Consider the following 15,115-nt stretch of genomic DNA (forward strand, 5'->3'; position numbering starts at 1 on the left):
ATTATTTTATTAATTTTATTGGACACTCACTTTGATTAATGAGAAGGTTGAGCCTGCTTGCTGTTGCATAGAGAAGCGAACCTGTGTGCGATGTTCGTACCCACTGCTATTCGCAGCTCAGCCTCTACGTCCACACGATTTCTGTATTTCGACTTCAGTGCTGCCAATGCTGAAAATCCTTGCTCACACATATACGAAGCTGAAAATGGCAGAAGAACTTTCATTGCTTTCTCAGAAAGGAGAGGATATTCACCGTTGATGCTAATCCAGAATGTTGGCACTGGTGTTGTTTGGAAGACCATTTTCAGGGATTGGTCACTCGAAAGGTCGATGAGCTGCTCTTCTTCTTATGTGGACAACCCGCTTGTGCTAGGATCAGCCAGAAATGGATTACGAATCCAATCGTATTTAGTCACATCAATTTCAGCGAAGTAATGCCCAAACCTTTCTTGCAGTCCGTTTAGATGGGCAATAATTACATTCTTCACACATTCAGACATTACATGGACGGACAAACTGACGATATACGGGGTGCCTTTCGGTGACGTCACACAAGACGATATATGGCACCCAGTCCTGACAAAGATAACCGCAACACTGAATCTTTCCAGACTCCGCCGCATCTCACTATATGACAAAGCCGACATCATAAACACCACAGTCTTGTCTACACTGTGGTACCTATCCTCAATATTACCAATACCACCGCACTACACCACACAAATAGAAAGAACCATCTTCAGTTCTCTATGGAACGATGAACACGAACCAATTAAACGGAAGACCCTCTACCTGCACCCCCCGCCAAGGAGGGATAGGCCTGCTGAACATCACCTCCAAGACGGAAAGCCACATCGTGGCCCAGGTGACAGGACTTTTCGGAAATGACGAACTGGACTGGACACACTACGACCACCTATGGTGTACATGCGTGAGTGCTAAAGGTGCGCCTTCAGCCCCCACCCCGCACTGTCTGGTCATGGCCTTCTGTCAGGGACCTAGAGTACTAGGACTGAGCACGTGCGAGGGCGAAAGAGTATGATTGATGGACGTTTTCTGAATGCGTGCCTTTTAGATGTTTAAAAAATAGAGGTGTGACTGGAGAGGGAGAGGGGAGTCAGCGATGAGAGATTGGGGGAGAGAGAGGGCAAAAGGCGAGAGGAGGGAGATTGGAGGCTTAATTGTTGAGAGGGGGATTGTGTTTTGAGTTTTGGAAGTGAGAAGTCACTGCATGCCGAGACAGTGTACTTGAATAGGGAGAAGAGATTTGGAGTTTGAGCCCCCTCACCACTCGGTTACACAATGTAAACTAATTTCACTAATATCGGTATAAGAAACTTTTTAAAAAATGACCACCTTCGCGCCCCCACGCCCCCTTCCTCCCCGTTTGAGAACCGCTACTCTACTGGGTGAAGCTGGATTGCGATTAACTCCCTTATCAACTGCAAGGTTCTCATTGTAAAAGATAATTTTGTGATAGGCTTTTTTGAGAAATTAAATACCTCAATGCAGAAGCTTATTGCAAGCTAAAGATGACAGCATTTGAAGAGACTACTAACAGTTATCTACAAATGTCACCAATATCGCCTCTTTACTATATTGGGTGAAGCTGAATTGCGGTTAACTCCCTTATCAACTGCAAAGTTCTCAGAAATGGAAAAGATAATTTTGTGATGGGCTTTTTTGAGAAATTAAATACCTCAATGCAGAAGCTTATTGCAAGCTAAAGAAGACAGCATTTTAAGAGACTGCAGCAGCCGAAAAGAAGTGGACTGTGAGGTCTCGCTTCCCCTTACTGTAGAGAACTAAAGGTAATGTATCTTTCGTGTATTTTCTTCCATTCCTTAGAGCCATTACTTTCCTCATTCTTCCTTTTCTTTCTTTTTTCACCATTGACAAGAGGAATAGCTTCTTACACTTTTAAAGATATCTTACTTAAGCATATACTAACTGTACACTTAAACATACTTATGCTTTACTAGCTAGTCAGAACTAAAAATCTCTTTCTTTTTCATTCTTCCATCTGTCCACACAAACATTCACATATCTACATCCACTTCAGTTTGCATCAAAAACTAAACTAATAAGCATAACTATTTGTCTACTTTGTCTTTTTAAACACTGCGTATATGTTTAATTTTCTTCAGAAAATGCCAGTCACTTATCGCTTACGACAGGAAGCCCTCGAGCTACGGCGAATAGTAAGAACGATCAACACTGAACTGGATGAACATCATAAGAATGTCAATATTGCCAATGCCACTGGCAGCGCCGCCTCACTATTTGGGGGAGGTGACATTGTCTTCATGAATTTTATCAATAATTTTAATTTGGTGTTAAATACAGCAGCAAGCTAACCTGCCCATTTCAAGGAGGTGAAGAAGTTCATTCCAAAAAAAAAAGACCTGGCTGGAACCTACCTCAGCGTGGGTTATCCAATGTTAACAAGATATGAGTATAAATCAAAGAAGATGCATGTAGGATATGATGTTAAGTTTTGAAATGAAAGGCCAGGAGTCATGTCTCAAACTGTTAAATATGTTGCTGCATGTGTGTTAACTAACAGAAACAGTCATGTTGCATGTCTTTCAAAGCTTACTTGTTGTACAGATTTTGTTTAATATCCATAATAGGGTAATCAGACAGATTATCTTATGGTTAACTTACAGAGATATGTTAAGTGTTTTTTATGGCCATACCCGCCATTTAATAATCATGGCACATATCAGAAGCACCCGTCACGCGTACCCGTTAAAAGCCAAGCGCCATAGCTATAAGCAAATAAAACATTTTTGTAAATTAAAAGTTTCGTGAGATACTAATTAATATATGTCATAAAAATTAGCTCACGTAGAGTAAGCAATTAAATAAATAAGACTGACTAACTTGTGAGTAATAATATTATATTAAAATGGTTTAATTAATCAAACGTTTGGAAAGATAGGTAGGTCTTGACTGTAAATCTTGTCTGGCCACGATTGTCTTGACAAGGCAGCACCTGCCATTGAATACCTATGTCACGGGTCAGAGGAACGACTTCTGACATGTTACAATTATCTGACATGCTACAACTATCTCACAAGTTACAGCTATATGACATGTTACAAATACCTGACATTTTACAATTATGTGACAAGTCAAAATGTCAAAATACCTGACATGTTACAAATATCTGCCCCAGGCCACACTCTCGCGAGCACATTTTTGCAGCTAGGGGCGCTATGCTTAATATTTTAAGGAGCTATAAGCAAAAAAACTATTTTTGTTATTAATTAAAGGAGTGATTCCTCATTATATTTGTGATCAAAGAAAGCTAAATAAATGTAGCCATGTTAATTAATCCTAAATCAAACAATTAAATGTACTTTTCAATGAACAATTAATTTTAAGGAAAACTGATAAAAATAGCAGTTGTAGTAAGCTGTTAAACAAGGAGAAACTGTAATATGGTAAATCTATCTATCTATCTATTCCTCTTCGTGCATCAGGTTGCACATAAGGCCTCAACCAGAGTCCGCCACCGATGTCGATCGGCTGAAACCCGCTCTAGGTGACCCCATGTCCAGACCTTTCCTTTCATCTCCCTTTCCACTGTTCTTCTCCAAGTTTCCTTTGGGCGGCCTCGTTTTCTTCGGCCGTCTGGAGTCATCGTAGGCGACTCTGGAAGGTCTGCTGTCTGCTGGCGGAGCACATGTCCATCCATCGCCAACGCCTTCGTTGAACCTGCGTGTGATGGACTCGGTTTCAGTTCTTTGGTGGAGTTCTTCGTTGCTGATGGTATTTGGCCAAAAGATGTTAAGTATGCGCCTGAGGCATCTGTTTTGGAAGACGTCAAGCTTGTTACTGATGGTTTTGGTCATCTTCCAGGATTCTGATCCGTAAAGGAGGGTGCTGATCACATTTGACTTGAAGATTCTCAGTTTGATCTTCTGGCTGATGTTTTTTGCCTTCCATGTGCTCCTGAGTGAGGCGAAGGCCTGGCTGGCTTTCGCCAGTCGGGCTCGAATCTCCACCTCCGCATCCCCGGTGTTTGACATTTTGACCAAGATAGGTGAAACTGTCAACTTCCTCAATCTCTTCTCCATTTAGTTTGATGCCGTCTTGGACTCTGGCGTTCACTCTCATACTTTTCGATTTTCTTTGTGCTGGGACCTTCAAGCCAAGGTTTCCAGCTGTTTCTGAGAAGGCCTTTGTTTTTCATGCATGTCTTGGTGGCGTGTGACAGCAGGGCAATGTCATCAGCAAAGTCCAAGTCTTCCAGCGTTGTTGTTGCTGTCATAGTCATGGTCCATCTGATCCTCTCCTCTCACTGTCGGTGGAAGTCTTCATGATCCAGTCATGGCCAGGATGAAGAGAACGGCGATAGAATGCAGCCCTGCTTCACCCCGGTACTGACGTTAAAGGGGTCTGTGAGCTCCGTGTCACAGACAACCTGGATTTGAAATCGCTGTACAGCATTGCAATGACCTGAACAAGTTTTGCAGGGACTCCGTAATGCCTCAGGATCTTCCATAAGGACTCGCGGTGGATGCTGTCAAAAGCCTTCTCCAGGTCGATGAAATTGATGTACAGCGGTGTGTTCCATTCGTTGCTCTGCTCCAGAATCTGTCGCAGAATGAAATGTGTTCGGAGCAGGATCGCCCAGGACGAAATCCTGCCTGCTGTGGTCGGAGGTCTTTCTCAAGAGTTGCCGTCAGTCTTGACAAAACAATCTTGCTGAAGACCTTGCTGGTGAGGGAAAGAAGTGTTATGCCCCTCCAATTATTGCAGTCTCCAAGATCTCCTTTCTTGGGTAACTTGAAGATGAGCCCTGTCTTCCAAGCAACAGGGAGCTGCCTGATTCCAAACTTGCTTGAAGATTTCAGTCAGCTTGGGAGCTGTCACATTTATATCTGCTTTCAACATCTCTGCTGTTATTCCATCTGCCCCTGGTGCTTTGCCGCTCTTCATTGTCTTGACTGCTGCTGTCACTTCTTCCAGGCTTGGTGGGTCTGTGCAGATGTCAAGGTCTATAGCTGCTGGCTGGATGTCTGCAAGCTGAGGGGGATCTGGTCTGTTCAGAACCGACTCAAAATGTTCCTTCCAGCGCTGTAGTTTTTCTGCCTCTCCCTCGATGACATTACCGTTCACGTCTTTCACTGGCACATCACTGTTCTTAAACCCGTTGTTTAGCTGTTTGTTTATCTTGTACAGTGTCTTCAGGTCATTTTTACTTGCTGCATTTTCTGCTTCATCTGCCAGTTTCTCTATGTGGTCTCTTTTGTCGTTCTTGCCATCCTCTTTACCTCTTTGTTTAGTTTTGCATATCTTTGTCTGAGTGTTCTTTCAGGCGTTCTGATCTGGTGCTGTTGATTCTTTGTTTGGCTGACTTTCTCTCTTCTATCTTCTTCCATGTCTCTTCTCTGATCCACTGTTCTTTCTTTTTCCGTTGGAAGCCCAGTATTTTCTCTCCTGATTCCTGTAAGACTCGATTGAAGTCGTCTAAGGTCATCTCTTGTTGGTCTCCTAGTGCTTGGAACCTGTTCTTTACTTCCATAGCAAAGGCCCTTTCGATGACTGGATTTTCAGTTTGCCAGAGTCCACTCTCTGCTGACGTGCCTGTTTTCCTCGTGATCGACGTAGCTTCAGGGAAACTGTGGCTATCACAAGAGTGTGGTCACTGGCAACGTCTGCTCCTCTGTAGGCTCTGACATCTTGAAGTGAGCTCCTCCATTTTCGGTTGATGATGACATGGTCTATCTGGTTCTTTGTGATCCCATCTGGTGATGTCCATGTTGCCTTGTGGATGTCTTTGTGTGGGAAGAGTGTGCCACCAATCAGTAGGTTGTTTTCTTCACAAAAGTCTGCCAGTCTCTCTCCGTTGTCATTGATGGTTCCGATTCCATGTTTGCCCATGACATGCTCCCTGCAGGTGTTGTCACTTCCCACCTTGGCATTGAGATCGCCGATGATGAGCAACATGTCATGGGCTGGAACGCTCTCTGAGGCTGCTTGGAGCTGATCGTAAAAAGCATCCTTGTCTTCTGCCTCAGAGTCATTTGTTGGTGCATAGCAGGCTAGCACTGTCAGCTTGGTGTACTTTGAATGGAATCTTGCTCTCAAAAGCCTAGGTCCATAAGGCTTCCATTCCAGCAGTGCCTTTTCCGTTTTTGTTGAGGAGTAGAGCTACTCCTTCAGAGTGCTGAGCGTCTGATCTTCCTGAGAACAAGATGGTATGTCCTGACGCTAGTCTCCTCTTTCCCGTGCCGGTCCATCTGACCTCACTGACTCCCAGGATGTCCAAGTTGTAGTTGTCAAACTCCTTGACTAGTTGGAGCATCCTGCCAGTCTGGTACAAGGTCTGGACGTTCCAGCACCCCACCCTCAACTTTTGCCTCGGCTTCAGTAAATCCACTGTCGGGGCGCCAGCTCCCTTTCGGGTTTGGCTGTCGTCCGTCATTAGTCCAGTCACCTGGTGTGCTTCATTACCTCCGCCATCTGTGACGAGTTCTCTGGTTTTAGTTTCTGTAACATACTTTTTTTTTACATGGTGGGGTTGTTAGCCCTACCACAACCTAATTTACCTCTAGGTGAGGTGTCCACCTTAGTCGCCTCTTACGACATGCCTGGCTGGATGGCAGGGACCCTATTCTTACAATGCTTGCTAGGCAAGCATACCCCGGGGTCCCACAGGGGAATATGGTAAATACAAAACAATAATAGTTGTTAGCCTCAGTCTGACGGAAACTGTAAGTTAAGTAACCTAATTTGGGCAGATTAAGCTTAGGTCCAGTATGGGAAAATGTGATTTTTGTAAAATATTCCGGCGAACTGAACGAGCTGTAAGGATGGTTGCTTTATTGAATGATTCTCATCTTCTGTACACTATCTATCCGACAACGTGATATTGTCATGTATATCTAACCACCGATCATACAAGACAAGACTAATTGTAATGTGACCGCCCACCAGACAGCTTGTTCATCGCTCAGTCATTAGAACTATGTATGTATAAGATGGCGATTGGTTCTAAATACAATACGTTTTACCCCAACTTAAAAGGTAAATAACTGAGAAGTTCCCGTCACTTACTAATGACCTCAGCCACTGTTCCTGATTATTAATTCGCTGATCAAAAACGTATCTGACTGAACACAAACCTATATATATAGTCTGCTCTATTTGTTCCAGTACTAACAATAGCAGGCGCCATCCTGGCTATTCCAACAGCCGGTCTGACCTTGCCTTTGGCTGGTGCCGGCGCCTTAGTCGCAGGCGCTGGTGGCGCTGTCTGTCTGGGAGCTTCTATAGTTGAGCTGGTCATCCAGAAGCACAACCTCAACGACGTCGACAGAAGATGGGAAACATTTCAAAAAGATTTATCAGATTATTACACAGATGTCTATGGCTCTGAAGTTGTTCCGTCCAACATTCTCAACATCGTCGGAAAAATTATCGACGGTGCGATCGAAGTGAGACAAGGTTATCAACTGATCAAGGGAGGAGTGGCGGCTATTCAAGCGATCAAAGCGGGTCAAGCGGGTGGCAAGCTGGCGATGGGTGTCTCGAAGGTTGCCAGCATGTTTGAAGCGGGTGCCCTGGGCAGCGTGGCATCTCTAGGAACTAAAACTTTGGGAAAAGCGTTTTTCGTCATGAACGTCGTCCTCATCCCCTTCAGCCTGGTGGACCTCGTGCGGTCAGCCGCTGCGGCGAACAGTGGCGAGCGGTCGGCGGCGTCGTCTAAACTGGACAGACTGGCGGACTTCCTAGAGAAGGTTGCCAACGATGAACTGTAGAGTCGCTGCCACACATAAGTGTCATTAGTCAGGCGCATACATAAAATCACACGTGCACTGACACAAAAGTCAAACTTGGGAAAAACACATTAATTAATAAAAAATTATAGTTACATTATGATTTTTTTGTTGGCTTTAATGCAGTCAGATATCACTTCCTAGAAAATATTTTACTAAATTATACCAGTATAAGTTTTTAGAAACAAGATTACATTTTTTTTAAGTCCCACAGTTCTAGACTTGACTGTATCTTTGTCAGTCAGTTATAAGAAGACACATCGTTTTAAAATGCCATGCTTATTTCTACACTTTTAATGTTCGTTTTAAGGGACTGTGATTCTTATCTAAAATGTCCTTATACGACGAGAACCACTTACATCGAACAAACAATTTGCTTAAAAATAATTAATCAATTGTTATATAAGGCATATGATTAGATATCTGTTTATGAAAACATTCAAGATACGAATTCAAATACAATGCAAAACATGTTTAATAATATTTTTCAAGAAGGTATTGTGTCCACCGACGGTCACATAAGGACGCTATACACAAGAACATGAAATGTGTATCTACAAGTCTGTTTAATTTATTTGTAATCATCTACGTTGGGACTTGATGGCACTTTCATAAGAATTAAAAACAATGCCTATGTTCTGAAATGACAGAATAAATGCTACACAGAATAAATTTTTTCAAATCGATTTTATTCTGCTCATGTTTGACTCACGTGTTTCTTTATTCAGCTCTTCACTCAGGTTGTGTTGTCTTTGAAGCTTTGTGAGACTGAGCGAAGTTTCTTCAAGATTAAAGTTATATTGTAAAACAATCTGTGACAAATGACAACAATTACTGCAAGCGGGGATTAAACCGACTGAGGTGGTCATTAATGTTGTCCCCTAAAACCTGTCATTGCAATGAAGCTGTAATAATGGCGGAGACGACGGATGAAATACTGACACCAAACACGTGAATCCAGTTGAAAGTCGCTGACAGTTAACAGGAGAAATTCAGCGCAAGTACCTACTTACCAACACATCTTGAAACGTTTTAGCATTTCAGGGAAACCCGTGTAGATGTTATTCCAGGGAAACATTCTAAGGGACACAACTACTGTAAAAGTCCTCTCAGTCAAATCTTATGAGAATTGCTTCCCCTCCGTAACAAACGAGAAATATTGAAACTTTTGAAAGAACTAGTATTTATTTCTTTTGAGTCTTCTAAAAATTATATTCACACTGCAACTGCACTAAAGTAAAATAGGTACTTTTATTATTCTATCAATATAACTTTTTTTAATTGTAAAGAATTTATTGCTAATAAATCAGGGTGTTGTTAAATTGGTGTTTATGCGCAATTGACTTCGGAATTGAAATACAGTACTGAGATTTTAGGTTTTTTGCGAAACTCAAGTCATTAAAATAAATATCCTTCGTACTTTGATTCAAAACATTTTACACGTGTTTTGGAGAGAGCAAGAGCCGGGGTGGGTCACCGTGGGTGTCCATTTGCTGTATGTGACAGTATATTTTACAGTTGCAATGTTGTGATCATTGTCTATCGTCCCCCGCATTTTTACATTAATTAGAGTGGGTGTCCTGAGCTAAGTATTTGCTCACTACCCACTTGCAGGAAGAAGAAAACCAAGCAATAAAGACAGAAAGATATGAAGTATAACGCCCACGCCTTGTTCAGATTCTGGAAAAGAAGCATGTTATCATGTATTATTGCTGTGGTGGTGATTGTCAAGGGCACTAAAACTTACTGTGGAGGTACTTGATGAGTCATTCTTTACAATCTAAGTCGTCCCACGCTTTAAAGTTAATGGATATATATGACACAGGACGGGACAGTGACAGTGAACTCTGCCCTTGTTAAGGAGCAGCCAGAAGTATCGAATATCTTAATATCTTAGAAAGTTCTAAGGGCGGTGGAGGGAGAGGCTTGCCCCCTTTTTCAAGTAAAACGTGAACAGCATGACCTGTAATCCTAAAAATTACTATACTGTTCCTGAGAACAAATAACAATAACCTACACAAAGAAATGTTGAAAAAAAAAAGTAGAATTAAACATCATCTGTACTAGACATGTAATTCAACGCCGGGGAATCCGGCTACCCGGCCACCCAACTACCGCCTACCCAATCGAGGTATCGCCGAGGACGCTTGCTAGGATTTTAAACACCTAAAAATAAGTAGAATGAAACATTATCTGCACTAGGCAAGTAATTCAACGCCGGGGAATCCGGGTACCCGGCCACCCAACTACCGCCTACCCAGTCGAGATGTCAGCGAGGACACTTGCTAGGATTTTAAACATCCGTTTGTGAATTTCACCTTGAAGGTAACAGAAATTTCCTAGTGACTGAATCCCGAGCAAAGTGCAGACACGTAACGGCTGGGATTATTATTTTATATCTGTCTCATCTTTTTGTGTGTTTGCGGTTCTTTATTTCTCTTTGTCTCTTTTTTTTCCTTGTTTTATATTTCATGTGTTTTCGAGTTTAATTTTTTTTTACATGATTTTGTTTGCTTTCTATTTTTCATTGAATTATTCTTTTCTTTAACATGATGTGAGTTTTCTTTCCGTATTCTTTGTCTTCCTCTTTAATATTATGTTATTGCCGTGCAGCTAGCACTCTCATTATCATCAGAAGCAATAAATAATCTGATATTTTACACATATGGGACTCGCCAAACCCTTTCCTCGCTGTAATCGCTAGAAGAACAGAGTCGGAGGACGCATAAAAAGAAATAAAAACATTCACCGACAGACAGACAGACATAAGGGCAGGCAAACAGACAGTGAGACAGACAAACTTGCAACGGTAAAAACATGGAAAGGTTTTTGCATGTTATTGTGTGAGATATCATTAAATTTGCAAGTCTTTAAGTCTAGTTTTCTGTCTTTAAAACTATTCCATTCCTCAGTGATTTGAAGAAACCGTTTGTTTTTCTGTCAGTCTATGTGCACAGGCAAAGAATTTAAGCCGTCAGTCGGATTTTCCTTTCTAATTTTACGCTTTTGTTTTCCTTGAACAGAAAATAGTCTGTGAGATAAGTTTGTATAGAAACACTGATGAACTGTATATTCTAACCCTTTTGATAGCATCTCGTGGTCACAACAATTTGAAGTACATGCACATATCCACTTCGCAACCGGAACTCAAAAGTCGATAGCTTAACTTTTTTTCTTCTCTAGGAATGTTCACGCCTACACATGTAGAGCAGGTCCGGTTTCGAACCACGGTAATTGTCACGTGTCTAATCTTAGTAACAGGACAACATATCAGATAGCTTCAGACAGCTCAAGTAATGTCACGTGGGTCCAGGACCAAATATTTTATATAAAATCCCTCCTACACCGTTGTAGATCACCAGACTTAGTTCAACACTTACAAGTCCGTGACTCAGTTTTCTTGAGAAGAAGAATGGAACAAGAGAATCAAATGTGTGGTGGTCTTACAAAAACGAGAGACGCTGGGGAAAAAGAGCAGGCTCTTGCTGATAAGGTAGGTTTACACGATACAGTTCTTCCAAATTTATTCAAAATTATATAATTCTGAATATTTGTTCCTCTTTTCCATTTTAGTTTTTCTGATTAGAAGTGGGTTACTTTTTAAAACTGTTGTAAGCTGCTTCGACCTGTCGGCACAAAGTAATACTATGCAAAATGTAAAAAAAAAAAATTCTAGCTCCAAATTTGAAAGGGAAAATAGTAACTTCAAAATATGTTACCTAGTCCAATATTCTGCTCATATGTTCGTCCCTGTCCTTTACGGTATGTCATACAACTTGATGTGAGGCTTACCGAGAAAACAAACGAAAACAAACTCAGCTTTTTTTTCCTTGGACTGATTCTTGTAGTAATCAAAAGCAAATTACTTTCAGAAGCAAAATTATTCTAATGGTATATCTTGTAATTCCTAATTTATTTTTTTACCAGGTTCGTCCTTCTCTGGAAAAAGAAGAGGGAAAGACATTTCCGAAGTATGTTGCGACTAAGTACAGGTCACAGGTGGTGAACGGTATCAACTATTTCATCAAGGTAAATTAACCTTTTACCTGTCTTTCTAAACTCTCTCTCTCTCTCTGTGATGGCTAACGTAAAGCTTGTTACATAAAATGGTAAATATATGTCATTTTTCTAATCAAATGATGTGCAGATTGATGTCAATGAACCACACAATTTCATCCACGCAAAAATCTACGAAAGTTTCGATCAAGAAGTGTCCCTTCAGAAGTATGAAAAAGGTCACACGGACTCTGACGAGATCAAACCCTGAGTTCACTAACCTCTCTGACATGCAGCCTACAGATAAGAAGACTGGCTTCTAATAAAACAATGTTGACAAAATATCTTGAAGACAGTCTCTTGCGTTCTTCTTTTTTGGTTCTTCGTTATCGTTTCATGCCAGCGCTGTTCATGAAAATTTTGTTTCAGATATGATATACAAAGGGACACTGTCGATCCCTAATACATGACCCTCTCTCTCTCCCTCTCTTTCTGTGATACTCTCTCATTTCTCATCATCATCATCATCATCATCATCAATCAATCAATCAATCAATCAATCAATCAATCCATCCATCATCATCATCAATCATCATCATCATCATCATCATAACGTTTCTTCAACGATTTGCTCAAAGCGCGATGCAGAAATGATATACAGAAGTAAACTAAATCACAAACCATCATGCCTCAATATTCAAGTAGAGCAGACACGACCTCTGCATCAGAAATACTCGCTCATAAACGAAGTAAATACAGACACACGTACAGACATTGGCAGGGTCAGGACAGGGTCGCAGTGAAGTTTTAAAAAGATGCGCCTAAAGCTTTTATTTAGATATATACATATAAAAAATAAAGGATGAAAGAAAAGTCAGGGACGCTTACGCCATGTTGCTGCTGATTCAGCAGAAGTGGCTTTCGATGTTTCATGGAAACGCGGACCTTTAGACCCCAGGACTTCGTTTACAGTCGTCCTATTTTTTTTAAGTTGCTGACACTTTACTGGCGACATTGAAACCTTTCCTAGCAATTTTTACCTCACAAATCGTCTTTGTTTACAAGTTGTACGTGAAACTTGGGGAGGAATGCGGGGAAGGAACTTTGCCCTGTCGTCAGTGAATGGCATCTGATCTCTCAGTATCTGATAACGACGATGAATGGATATCTGATCTCTCAGTATCTGATAACGATTATGGACAAGGTGGAAGGCTCTGCTTTCTGCAAACAAATTAAGCTCACTGTACTTACCTTTTCAAGAGCAATCCCTACATCGTCTGTCAACATTTGATATATTGCTTTATCCCAATCATTATTTATGCGCGGCGTCACAATAATGACATTTGGCGGCTGACAGGTGATACTGGGCATATTAATATGAAAGGTAGGGGGTTAGTCTAGTCAGAAGTAAAATTGTTGAATAATGTCAGGTATTTGCTGTGCTGTCTGTGCCAGTCCCCAGGCACCTGATTAGTGCGCTTCACTGACGAAGAAAAGAAAAGAAAAGCATAGCTTGAGGCCTTCTCGGGACTGTAACTTAAAACAACCGCTCCCCAATCTGCCCACCAAGCAGTTGTCCAGAAAAAAACCCAATTCCTGATTTGCCAAGACAGGTAGAAAATGCGTTCAATGATCTTATGTCTACAAACATATGACACTCATTTCTTGTAATAAAGTGAAATCTGAAATACTTGATATCTGATGTTGGTTCTGCTGCCTGTTCATGTGACTACTAGATAAAGTAGGCAGTAAGGTATTTGTCAAACATTTTGGTAAAATTTCTGGTTCACTCAATGTTTTTTCACAAGAAAAGGCCCTTTATTAATCAGTGTCGTATTAAATGGTAAAATGGTAGGGTATGTGCTCTCAAGAAGGATTAAGATTATATCTTCTCTTAAATAGCTATGTGAATGAAATGAACGATAGTCAAATCACTTCTTCCAAATAATTTATCGTTTACAGTTTTATAAAGTTTATCGTAAAACATTTATTCTACATACATGTATATGTTTGCCATTATTACTACCTCTCTGTCACTGGCTACACACGTAATGTACTTTCAGCGAGAACAGCTTAAACAAAGAAGTAAAAAAAAAAACCCCAACAAAATTCACGTACATTTCAGTAATTAAACAAAATATGTCATATAATCATATAATTTATTTTACTTTCTTCAGGTGTAGAAAGGTTGGAAAACACTAGTGATACTTTATAGTTAGTTGCCAGAAAAGATAAATAAAAGGATTTATCCCTTACTCTCAGTTTCGCCTATTAGTGTTTTTGTCTTTTCTTTATTCTTAGAAAGTTTGCAAGCATTTCGTTCCGCAAGTCTACGACGTGTGAGAACCCTTCTCTCCTTTGTCCATTCAAAAATTGTTGTTGTTGTTGTTGTTGTTGTTGTTGTTGTTGTTGTTTGGATTTTTTAAAATACTTTTTGTATCGGCCCGCAAACAGTTCGGCTACACATTAACTCAAGTAGAGATCTTTTATTTCTTTGAAACCCACACAACCATCCCTTTACCTCGACTGAGAAGCGAAGGACACGGCTGATACATACGGCTATTCTCACATCCGGGTTCTTGTACTCAAGACTCAATCACGTATATAGTTTCCGGGTCATCTACTGCCATTATTGCGATCGTGTTACTGGTGATTCATGTATTGAAATATTTCTATAGTCTGCATATTTTCTACACTCCACTATGCCCCTGATTCAGTTTCGAGTATACCCTTTAAACAGGATCTGTGAAACCCAATCTCAAAAATCCAGTGTACTTTCACAGTCTGTTGATTTTTTTTTTTAGTCGGTAAGTCGACTATGTAAAGAAAGTAAGTGGCCCCTTTCTTGGACATCTTCGTGTCCGCCTTTTTTAAAAGTCTTATTTGTCTAAATTTAAATTGGGGTTTAGGTTGGTGAATAACAATCAATAGGCACCAGCAGAACATGGATACTTATGTTTATCTTTATGTCGCCTTTTGCACTTTTTCTACATTGAAGACAGGCGTGGATAAAAACATATCAGCCTAACAAAAGATAAAGATTATCAGGAAGGATTTTAAGTATTATTAAGATAATTAATCAGAAACATGTTATCAGTGCCATACCATTTTCCAGTGAAGATCTTGATGTACAGCTAACAAATCCATTATTTTTTTTTAATTTTCATACAAACATCGTATTTCGTTAAAACATGTGTGTGAATATTGTTTGGTCATAGCCATTGAAAGACGTTTCATCTGATGAAAACTACTTTTTTCTCTTAGACCAAAGTACAAGCTGCCTATCCGTATCCCCCTACCCACATCCATTGTGTTTTCCTCCTTGG

At 40.7% G+C, this 15,115-nt stretch overlaps 2 protein-coding genes across 3 annotated transcripts; both read left to right on the top strand.

Annotated features, from left to right (window-relative positions):
* Nucleotides 1–1,652: 1,652 nt before the first annotated feature.
* LOC112567252 lies at nt 1,653–8,479 on the top strand. Its single transcript, XM_025243875.1, has 3 exons — nt 1,653–1,811; nt 2,148–2,292; nt 7,171–8,479. The coding sequence occupies exons 2-3, from the start codon at nt 2,151–2,153 to the stop codon at nt 7,773–7,775; spliced, it is 747 nt and encodes a 248-aa protein (XP_025099660.1). The 5' UTR covers nt 1,653–1,811; nt 2,148–2,150; the 3' UTR covers nt 7,776–8,479.
* Nucleotides 8,480–10,010: 1,531 nt separating this feature from the next.
* Nucleotides 10,011–12,140, top strand: LOC112566410 (cystatin-B-like). 2 transcript variants are annotated; one of them, XM_025242584.1, is made up of 4 exons: nt 10,011–10,118; nt 11,148–11,286; nt 11,721–11,822; nt 11,941–12,140. In XM_025242584.1, the coding sequence occupies exons 2-4, from the start codon at nt 11,206–11,208 to the stop codon at nt 12,058–12,060; spliced, it is 303 nt and encodes a 100-aa protein (XP_025098369.1). In that variant the 5' UTR covers nt 10,011–10,118; nt 11,148–11,205; the 3' UTR covers nt 12,061–12,140. The 2 variants fall into 2 exon arrangements, with proteins under 2 accessions (XP_025098369.1, XP_025098370.1); XM_025242585.1 differs by lacking the exon at nt 10,011–10,118 and having other exon boundaries at nt 11,125–11,286.
* Nucleotides 12,141–15,115: the final 2,975 nt, after the last annotated feature.

Source organism: Pomacea canaliculata, linkage group LG6 (genome assembly GCF_003073045.1).
Source record: "Pomacea canaliculata isolate SZHN2017 linkage group LG6, ASM307304v1, whole genome shotgun sequence".
NCBI lineage: Eukaryota > Metazoa > Mollusca > Gastropoda > Architaenioglossa > Ampullariidae > Pomacea > Pomacea canaliculata.

Coding starts and splice junctions, on each gene's coding strand:
- LOC112567252 (XM_025243875.1), top strand. CDS start 2,151: ATGCCAGTCACTTATCGCTTACGACAGGAAGCCCTCGAGCTACGGCGA. Junction 2,293..7,170: donor CGCCTCACTATTTGGGGGAG/GTGACATTGTCT, acceptor TATTTGTTCCAG/TACTAACAATAGCAGGCGCC.
- LOC112566410 (XM_025242584.1), top strand. CDS start 11,206: ATGGAACAAGAGAATCAAATGTGTGGTGGTCTTACAAAAACGAGAGAC. Junction 11,287..11,720: donor AGCAGGCTCTTGCTGATAAG/GTAGGTTTACAC, acceptor TTTTTTTACCAG/GTTCGTCCTTCTCTGGAAAA. Junction 11,823..11,940: donor GTATCAACTATTTCATCAAG/GTAAATTAACCT, acceptor AATGATGTGCAG/ATTGATGTCAATGAACCACA.